The 10,768-nt window shown below is 40.5% G+C and overlaps 1 protein-coding gene across 2 annotated transcripts; it reads left to right on the plus strand.

Annotated features, from left to right (window-relative positions):
* The first annotated feature begins 1,691 nt into the window (after positions 1–1,691).
* Positions 1,692–10,742, plus strand: sufu (suppressor of fused homolog (Drosophila)). Of its 2 annotated transcripts, none has more exons than XM_027277992.1 (12): positions 1,692–2,207; positions 2,554–2,688; positions 3,037–3,173; positions 4,591–4,733; positions 4,993–5,078; positions 5,553–5,625; positions 6,241–6,394; positions 6,547–6,649; positions 7,039–7,173; positions 8,840–8,978; positions 9,073–9,141; positions 9,237–10,742. In XM_027277992.1, exons 1-12 carry the CDS (start codon positions 2,059–2,061, stop codon positions 9,324–9,326), a joined length of 1,413 nt encoding a protein of 470 aa, XP_027133793.1. In that variant the 5' UTR covers positions 1,692–2,058; the 3' UTR covers positions 9,327–10,742. The 2 variants fall into 2 exon arrangements, with proteins under 2 accessions (XP_027133793.1, XP_027133792.1); XM_027277991.1 differs by having other exon boundaries at positions 1,698–2,207; positions 6,238–6,394.
* The last annotated feature ends 26 nt before the right edge of the window (positions 10,743–10,768 follow it).

Genomic DNA, 10,768 nt, shown 5'->3' on the forward strand with positions numbered 1-10,768 from the left:
TACATTAAACGTGTGGTTTACATTGACTCCAGCATGTATTACATTTACCGCGCATTATGTTTGTTTAAATTGTTACCTTTCTTCAAATGATGAATAAATTATAAATATAAATATAATATAAATTAATAAATTTCCTGTGAGTTTTTCAAAGTTGATGTTGATGTTGATTGTGTATTTTTAATAAAGTAAATTAAAGTGAATTATTTTCCTCTGTACTTTATTAACTCTTGCTCACATTTTGTTTCAGTTTTAAAATATTGCAACATTTAAGTAGTAGCACATTTCACAAGAACAGGATCTTGAGTGCATTCAAGGACAATGATTTTCAGAAATACAATGACTAACATGCTATTTCAACCACATGTGGACGTCCCTTTTTTTTTAGATCTTATCTCAGCTGTAGTTCCATAAAATATGCCGCCATGGTGATGGCAGTTAGGTAGATTACCTATAAACAATACGATTAGATACGACAGCCGACATCCGTTTCAGTTACAATATCATGGGAATTTAACAAAATTTCCAGCCACGGCTATTGAAGTAATAAATACAGAACAACATGTTCTATATATGCACTTTTAGGAGACACAGACTCAATCATAGATAGCTGTAATACACCAGTACTGGTTTAAAGCAGTTCTGTTTGTGGTGTCTCAGTGTTATTCTGGGATATGCCGTGCACTGTACACAGACCCCGACAACCTCTGTTTGCTCCATGACAGGACAAACACCCTTTCCAAGAAACCAGTCCAAACCTTTCCCTGGAACTATAGCCCACATCAATTTACCAGCATTTACAGGATCCATAGTAGTGGTTGTATTCTTTATCAATCTAGTCCTAAAGGTCTTGGCCTCCAGGCTCCAGGTTCTGGCTGTATGCTAGCGTGGTGGTGATAGGCAGAAAATGGTATCCACTGTTGTACAGCTGCATGTTTCGAGTGAGGCGTAATGGAAACACCACTCGCTTGTACCATGTAACGATGTAATATATGTGTGGAAACCTGTCCGCTGACAAAACAATGCTTACCGCCACTCCGCTCGCACATTATTCTCACCACATTCGCCACAAAATAATGATGTTATCATGGTCACATTTACATGATATGTTAATAACCCTTTATGAAGAGGCTCTGACTGAAGTCACTTTCTTTTATGAAATGTTTTCTAGCAACAGTACAATTATAATTTTGTTTAATGCTTTCTGGGCTAGTAAATAAATAAACTCCAAAAAGAGAAAGTCTAAATAATTGGTGGATATAAAATGTGATTAAATACAACTGCTGTTTCAGTAACTAAACACATTGAATCAAGTTCTTTACAATTACGTTCTCAAGTAGTATTTTTTAACATTTCATATTACAACATTTTATGTTACCTCCTAGTTTATCTCACTGCATTTCAGACGGAAATGTGTGACTTTGATGATTATGATCATATGTTAGACAATTCAGTAAGAAAGTAAAATTAGCTCCACCACCACCAAACTAACTACAGCATTAAAATGATGCTTACACAATAATACATCAGTATACTGTCATGTGGGACATATTTATGCCTATTGAAGAGTTAGACTCAAATGATATAGATTCATTTTACATTTTTACATGCTTTTCCACTTCATGTAAGGAACCTGGGCACTTCTTTTGAACTTTTTGTCATTTAGCCCCTGAAAACTGTGAAGCCCCGACCCTGAAATCACATCTGCCTACTGTTTGATTGACAGCGTATCAGCCAATCAAAATCATCTACAAGTCCGCACATACCTAAAATCTCATTCCCACATTGGTCAGTAGTAGCCGTCAGTCATTACGTCACGATCCCCATCCAACCAATGGCTAAGCTGCTTTTTTTTGTAGAGGATAAGCAACAGGCTGTGCCCCTGCTGAGTGTAGCACAACGCTCGGGGTTAAGCCTCTTTTTCGTTGATAAATATTATTACTTAAGTCGTCTTTATGATTTAGTTTCATCACCTTTTTGTTGAGCTAGGGGTAGACAGCAGAAGATAACTGCACATACGTTGTTTTTTAGTAAACAAGTAGATTTGTTCGAGGCCTTGGCATGGATGAAGCACGGCCTACCAGTGGTGCTCAAGCCCACGGGCTGGTGCCGCTGTTTCCCCCAGGATTGCAGGCTATCTACGGGGAATGCAGGCGACTTTACCCCGAGCAGGCTAACCCGCTTCAGGTTACAGCTATTGTAAAATATTGGTAGGTACCCTACCTTTTTTTTCCTGCTGTTGAGGGTCTGGCATGTTTGTAAGTCGGGTGAGGGGGAACAAGTTTTATGTAGTGATGGATAGCCAACTGTTAGCTTAGCTGCTAAGCTAAGGAGCCACAGCGAAGGTTTCGGGGGGTTTGGAGATTCACTACCAAACTATAAAAGCTCAATTAACCACAAATATAAACATATATGTGTACTTTTGTACTTTTATATACAAGCTGCGTCGTCTGCAGTAACCTAGCTGTCTTTACATAGGTGCACTGTAGAGTAAACACAGTCCACTCATTACAAAAACTTTTTTTTTTCCTGACATAGTTTTGTGCTTCTTCACAGGTTAGGGGGCCCAGACCCGTTAGACTACATCAGTATGTATCGGAGTATGGGCTGTCCAGCTCAGGACATCCAGGAGCACTGGCACTATGTCAGCTTTGGGCTGAGTGACCTGTATGGGGATAATAGGGTTCATGAGTAAGTACACTTATGGGACAACTTCTGGCTGCACAAGGGGAGACTTGGATAACTTTCAACACATGTTTGATGGGATAGATGAAGAGTTTATTTAATTAATTTTATATAGTGTAAAAGCTGGGACCTCTGTGCAGAGAGCCTTTCTAAGTCAATGTTTGTTTGGAAGATTAAGACCCCCTACTGACTATTAAAGCACCTAATGATTTTCTATTACTCTGCAGCATGCTGTGGATGTTGACAAGCACTGGGATTTTCACAGCCCCTCATGTACATAACAATGGAATAAAAGTACATGTTCTTAAGGTTTGTTTACCCACCTCTTACTGTGTGTGTGTGTGTGTGTGTTAGATTCACAGGGCCAGACGGTCCCAGTGGGTTTGGCTTTGAGCTCACCTTCAGACTCAAAAGAGAGGTTGGAGAGACGGCGCCGCCAACCTGGCCAGCTGAACTCATGCAAGGCTTGGCACGCTATGTGTTCCAGTCAGGTAAGATCACGATGTAGGGAGGTGTTGGCTACATATTAATCTCTCTGTTATAAACCAATCAAACATTAGACATCTTCATCGTTTGTAGTTGTGTTGCAACAGAGAATATTAGGTATTAATAATGACAGCTAACACTGTAAAGAGTTGTTTTTTTTTTAGTTAGTCATCCGAGTCATTCAGTCATTCATTGAGTCAGACTCATTATGTTATTTGAGACTGTTTAATGAGTTAATCAAAAAGGTTAAGATATAATGAAAAACATTGTTGCAACCTTACATTCTTCATCCTTCACCTGGAAAACTTGTGTCAAAGAGTAGTGATTTGCATTTTTCATTTAGTCCCAGTTTTAATAGTTAAACAGTAAATGATTTATCTCCAAAGGTTTCGATAGAGCAGCTCCCTTTTGGTTGCTGTTGCCATGCCTTCAGGCTCCTTGTCACGTCTTTGTGATAGTGAAGAATGTGTTCTTTTGTAAACGTAGCTTGTAATTCCAGTGTTAGATTTAAAGAGAATAGGGGAGTGTGCTTCAGGGAGTAGTCCTAAGTTTAGCACACATCACGGGTGTTTGTTGGAGCTCTCGGTATTGACAGGATGTCTAATTTCCCCTTTATTTCCCTTTGCCATTTGTGAAAACAATCCTATTAAAATGGTAAATAAGGCCGTTGTTCTTGTGTGTGAATCTATACTCTGTGTGTAGTGGGTATATACTGTGCTACTAAGTTCTTTAAATCCTTCAGTCGCGTATATAATGCGCACAAAGTGTGGCTGAGAGGGGAGGGGGCATTTAAAAGCCTCTCAGAAAAGAGAAGAAGGCTATTCTGTCTGCGCTCCCCTCTCCTCACCACCCAACCCTTCTCTGCTATCCAGCTGGGGTCAATTTGCGCTTGGGTGGGCTGGGCTCCTGAGCTAAATGAATAAATGCTGATTTCTGGCCGTCTTCCCCCTTGCCTTTCTCCTGCAGCGAATCTGGACTGGGTGCACGTTACCTCCCAGGCAGACACATTCCTCAGATGGAAATGTAGTTTTTATGCTTTTTTGTTTTGCCACGTTTGGGTTTTGATTTCTCTCTCATTCTCCTGCTGGTCTTCGCCCCCTTTTTCTACTCTTACTGTAGCTTTCCTTTGGAAATTCTGCACTGTGGAGCATGTTGGTAGGCGAATGGTTACAGCTCATGCAACATGCCCACATGGTCGCCGCAACTGTCGGCAGTTTGATTCCAGCCAGTGACCTTTGTTGCATGTTCTACCCCTCGCTCTGCCCGGTTTCCTGTCTGCTTCTTTACTGTTAAATAATGCAAAATAAAAACTCCTGGCTCAACACAGGTTTTCATAACAGACTGCACATTTTGCACAACTCAAAACAGCATATTATGTCATACTTTAAAGATCAATGTCTCCTTTTGTTCTCCCTTTTACAGAAAACACATTTTGTAGTGGCGACCACGTATCGTGGCACAGTCCACTAGACAACAGTGAATCTCGTATCCAGCATATGTTGCTTACAGAGGACCCACAGATGCAACCAGTTCAAACTCCATTTGGCACAGTGAGCTTTCTCCAGGTGAGTTGAAATATGTGATAATAACACAGTCAGTCAGTAATTTCACATCAAGGACTTTTGTGATATTTTTGCATGCTAAATTAAAGAAGAAAACATTTGCGTAGTCCAAGTATAATCTGTTTCACTGTCCAGTAAAATGATAGATCCTTGATGCCGAACAGTGTTTGTGCACTCATCTGTTCTTTTTTGTAACAGCAGCATTTAGAAAGTAACAAAACTGTAGACCGCGCCCTTTCATGCTCTGCACCGTCTCTTATAGATTGTGGGTGTATGTACAGAGGAGCTACAGGCGGCCCAACAGTGGAACGGCCAAGGCATCCTGGAGCTGATGCGTGGAGTCAGAGTGTGAGTGTCTGCATCAGTACACATATCAGCACCAGTTTTTTTATTTTAAATGATACTTTACATATTGGGGTATGTTATTATTCCAGTTTTTTTTTTTTCCCGAAGTTTAGCATTGCTGTGTCAACATAAGCAATTTTAGTATGTGATGGAACACTTGTCATTTAGATTTTCACTAAATATAACCCAACTTGACACATGCCTCATGTCTTTATTGGTGCTTTTGTGTGTGAAATATTTGCTGATGACTTAATGCAGCCCATCATCCACCATCATGCATCTGTTTCTTTTGTATAGTAGCAAATCAAATATAGATGACGAAAACACAGTGATATCAGAGCCACACCAATGTAAAGTCTGCTTTGACAAACGGAGCGTAGTTACTCGTTCATTCATTAACTCTGTGTTAGCCTTAACTCTGTTTACCTTGAGGTTAATGTTGTCTGGGACTAATTTTGATGATTGTTCTGCTTGCAGAGCTGGTGGCCCCTGGCTAATCACAGACATGAGGAGAGGGGAAACCATTTTTGACATTGATCCACACCTACAAGTAAGGCTTTATTAACTTCTGCACACTTATTTTTCACAAAATATTTTATTTATAGTGTCCGTTTGTGTGTTTGTGTCAAAGGAACAATCTTGTGTATTTTAGCTACTGTTGATCTTCTTTTTTGTTCTCTTGCTGTATGTTGTATTTTTTTTATTGTGTAGCATCAACGCAGTCCACTAGTATATTGTATGTAAGTGTTTATGGTGAAGCCATGTCATTGGATAGATGGCCAGTAAAGGGAACTGGGTGAAAAAGTTAAGCTCAAGAGTTACGTTTTAAGTGAAAACCCAAAGGAAACAGGTTGTTCATATATAAAGATATAAATAGAAGGAAGCCATTTATCACTTTGAGTGCAAACCTGGACCAGGTCAAGGATTTGTCCTAGATCTCAGAGACAAAGTGACCTTTACATTTACAAAGAATTTTAAAGTGAAGCCTTCATAGGCATTGTTATTTTTCAACATGAATCCTATTTTGCTCTCTGACTGTATTTAGCACCATCTGTTGGCCTATAAATCGATATGCAATGTCATGTTTCTGAATATCTTAACCTTTTTTGACTTTATGTGAGCTAGTGTTAATGATTGCGTATGTATTTCTTGCTCATCTAAGCAGGAGAGAGTGGACCAGGGTATCGAGACAGAGGGCTCTAACTTGAGCGGGGTCAGCGCTAAATGTGTGTGGGACGATCTGAGTCGGCCTCCAGAGGACGAGGAGGACAGCCGATCTATCTGCATAGGATCACAGCCACGGAGGCTGTCGGACAAAGGTATGCCAAGTCCCAAAAGGAGCGACAAGAGTCGATCCTTTTAATTTAGACGGAGAACGCTAAACCAATCTGTACACAGGAGTTCTGCTTTCCTGCTGTCAGCGGTGTACGATGGGATAATTCCACGCTGATCTCGGTTTGTGTGTTGACAGACACAGAGCAGATCAGGGAGACCCTGAGAAAAGGACTGGAGTTTAACAGCAAGGCAGCGCTACCACCCATCAATAGCCAGAGACAGAGCCATGAGAGACCTCCGTGAGTGTTCCTCCCACACACCAACACAAACACACTAGCATGGGTTGAGCTCAGCACAAGGGTTGCATCAGGATAACTCCCTCCACTCTGTGCAATGAGTCACGACTGACATTTGAACTGTTATCACCATTGTTTCTTAGCTACCAGCATAATATGGTGGTTTGTGACGGATTACTTGCTATTTTCTGTTGAAGTTTTTGAGTCTTCCGCAGAGTCAGGTAACAGCTCTGTGAGAGAAGTTGTGAAATATTTGCCCACACATTCTCATTTTTTGACAAAGGCCAAAGAGCTGCCACAGCCAGCCATTCTCTCATTGCTTATTGTACCATATCAGGCGTCCTCACCTATACTTCTCCTCTTCTCCTCTTTTGTCTTCGTCTGTCTCTCAGGAGTCGGAAGGACAGTTTGGAGAGTGAGAGTTCAGCAGCCATTGTTCCTCATGAGTTGGTCCGAACACGACAGTTGGAGAGCGTCCATCTGAAATTCAACCAAGAGTCAGGCACACTGCTGCCCCTCTGCCTGCGGTACTGCACCGTTTTCTTTCTAACTCCAACACATGATATCTACCCTTTTGGAATGTCCCTAAGGCAGGCTGATTTAAAAAAATAAATAAAAATAGTCCAAACATTTGCGTTGGAAGGGTGTGGCAGAATGTCTTCAATAAAATACCAGGGCAGAGATGACAGCAGTTTCTCAGAAGTTTACAAAGGGGCTTTCTGCAAGTCACCCTCTGATTTTCCTCCACCTACTTTCACTTTGATGTCACTTCAAAGTGCGAAGCAAATAAAACTAGGCAGTTTTTAGCATGTCCAGGGCTATTTTAACTGAATGAAACCATTTAAAGTGAACATAAATCTAATCTGTGACGTAAATGAAGTCACCATCGTGCATTTATTTTTAGTCACTCGTAACTTAAAGGATAGGGACTGGCATGCTGTTTTTACTTCTTTCCTGACCCTTGACACCATAATTGTAGTACAATGTCACTATAGTGATCACCTGCTCAACCAGATGTGTGTCAAAAGCCAGCCAGAAGGCCAAATATCACGCTTCAGTTGATTAAAACTGGGATTTCCAATGAACATTAATCATGCCATAAAGTTATATTGTTATTGCGCAATAATGAACACATGATCAGTGGATGCTTGCCATGTTAACCAACTTGCATTTAAGTTTCACAGACATTAGGAATATCTAAAAAGAAAAGGCTAAAAACATGGAAACAAAAATAACATGCAGGTTATTTCATTCCATGCTATGGTGACAAAACTAATTTAGACATACCAGTTTGCGGTCTCTTAACATTTGTGCCTTGAAGTGCTTGTGCTTGTGAAATTCCCACACCTGTGGCTGATAACTATCTGGGCTTGTTTATTGACCTTTATTTGGAACATGTGACATTTTCTTGGAATGTGTTTTTGCTGACAAAATACCATCGAAATAATGAATGTCCAACGGGAACTGCAGGTTTTTTATGATACATTTATGTAATCTCTATCGACAAAGAGGCCTTTTGTGTGAGAGGAAGAGATTTAGGAGTTAGAATGCAGTGTGAAGGGCCCAATTATGTGAGGGAGGCATGGAGCATGTACACCAAATGTTGGCTACAAACTATGTTAGTTTTAATATCTGTGAAGGTTGGCCAAAAAATTATTTTCACATGCATTTCACACTCTGCTACAGACTGGACTGAACAGAGTACAAGTAGACAGTGCTAAATAGTGCAACAGACTACCAAGCCTCACTGTGACCCGATTATTCAAACCACTCGCCAAAGTGGTCTGGCACACATTTGACCACATCTTTTGTATTTTTCTTTTTTGCATTTTGCTAATGCGTCCTGATGTGTCCACGATAAGATGTAACGGAAAAATGCATCATCAGTTTCAGACGTGGTGGTTGTTTTCTGCGTTCTTTGGCCTAATTAATTAGTTCTTGGAACTTTTTTTTTCAAGTGGAAGCAACATCTGAACAAACGCGTTCAGCTGGACATCGTGGATACACGTGTAAACAACAGTGTGTCTCAGCTTACCACTTGTGTTCAGATCACCGAAATGGGTAGACTAACTACCACTACCACACTCTTGGTAATTTAGGATAGTACCACAAACAAGGAAAGGAAAGACTGAAGTCCAGGAAGTCTTTAAATTCCGTAAAGCTTTATACTGTACTGTATTAAATCTTTAACAGGGGTCGGTTGCTTCATGGGAGACACTTCACCTACAAAAGTATCAACGGAGACACAGCCATCACATTTGTGTCCACGGGAGTTGAAGGAGCTTTTGCTACTGAAGAGCATCCGTATGCAGCCCATGGCCCCTGGCTTCAGGTATGCACACACAGACCCACACATATTATCAAAGTTTTCTTGTGTTGCTTTTGTATTTCATGCATTTATTTGACATTCTGCTTTCCGTGTATAGATATTGTTGACTGAAGAGTTTGTAGAGCAGATGCTTGGGGATTTACAGGAACTTAACACTCGTGAGGAGGTAAGTAAAAAAACTGTATGTTAACTTGTGTTTGATTTGGGTTATATTCAACTTCCTGTCTGTTTTGACCTTGTATATCCTTTCTCTTTGTATAGACAAAGTTACCAAAGGAGTACAGTTGGCCAGAAAAGAAGCTGAAGATCTCTGTACTACCAGACTCTGTGTTTGATAATCCACTGCAATGAGATGCTAGAAAATACCAACAGAGACACCTGCAGACACACACTTCCAGAGTGGACCATCATGAACAGGAGACCTCCCAGGACATGCAATGACCCTGTGCTGTCGGTGGGCACACATATGTCGTTCCCACAGTGGAAGACCAGAGACCGTTTGACTCCTGAAGCACTCCTAAACACTTTTGCCTGTTACTGCATTCTCAGACTAGCCCCACTGTTTCAACATTTCTCTGAGGCTTGAAATGCTTTCGAGAATGTCAAATCATCCTGAAGCCAGCCTGTCCAGATGGTCGACCTGTAAGAACAATCATAGGTGACACACTAGCTGTAAGGCATAACAGGATGTCACTCCAGTCAGGCCTGCCAAGGTCTGAGGTCCAAAATGTACGTCACTAATGCAGTTGAGCACACATCCTGTCATCATCAGACAGCGTGACAGTGTCCCAAACAATAACTGGGTTGCTGTTCAGTTATATTTATTCCATTGGCCTTAGAAAGGATGGAAAAGTCACATGTTGAACCTTTTTTATCAGTGTTGTTTTGTTTTTTCAGTTGAGCTTGTGTATAGTATTTACAAATGCTGGACATTTTTTCTTTTATGTGTTTGTGGTCATACCAAAGTTTTATCTGTTGGCAGCCCCCTGCCAGTACTGTCTCTGTGTCTCAATGTGTCATGATTTTGCAATAATAGGCAGGCTTGAACTATCGTTAAATACTATTCACCGCCTATTTGTCTGGGATAAACACAACCATCTGAAATGTTTTCTTAGGTATCTGGCAAATGCTGCAGGTAAAACCACCTGTTCTCCTTCGTGCCAAGAACTTGACTTTCATATTGAGTAATAACTTCTTGGAACGTGTTTTCTCACGCATGATGATGCGTGTTTTTTAAAGTTTTGAAATTTAATACATCGGGTCCGTTGTAAACGCTCAAAGACTGAGAATCTGTGTTTATGTGTCCTCAAGTGTTGTCTCCAGTGGCCACATAAAAACCTGTTTGAAAATGAGTCGGAGTTACATTCCTCAGTGCCTTGAGTTGAAAAGGACCATGTAGTCTCTGTTGACTGTTAATGCTGCCTACAGCTCCCTGATTGTTAAAAAGATATCACTTTGAATCAGGACTGCTGCCTTGTTCGTTTTTTTTCTTGATCCCTGTCCTCGCATTCCAATTTAACACTAAAACAGAAAACCTTTTACTACAGTGTCTTCTTACAAAAATGTACTCTTATACAACTTGTGATGGCATCTTATTTTTCTTTCTCTCTCTCTCTTTTTTTTTTATTCAGAGTGACAAATGTAAAGTTTAGACTTTGTTGATGTGGTATTTTGTAATTACTATATTATTGACTGAACTGGCTGATTGTAATCCCAAGTGCATTAAAGAGTGTAGATATTTACACAAATAAAGCTGCAAAACTCAGAGAGTTACAGAGGAGCTTATTTCTTTT

This window comes from Larimichthys crocea, chromosome III (assembly GCF_000972845.2).
Source record: "Larimichthys crocea isolate SSNF chromosome III, L_crocea_2.0, whole genome shotgun sequence".
NCBI classification, from domain to species: Eukaryota; Metazoa; Chordata; class Actinopteri; family Sciaenidae; genus Larimichthys; species Larimichthys crocea.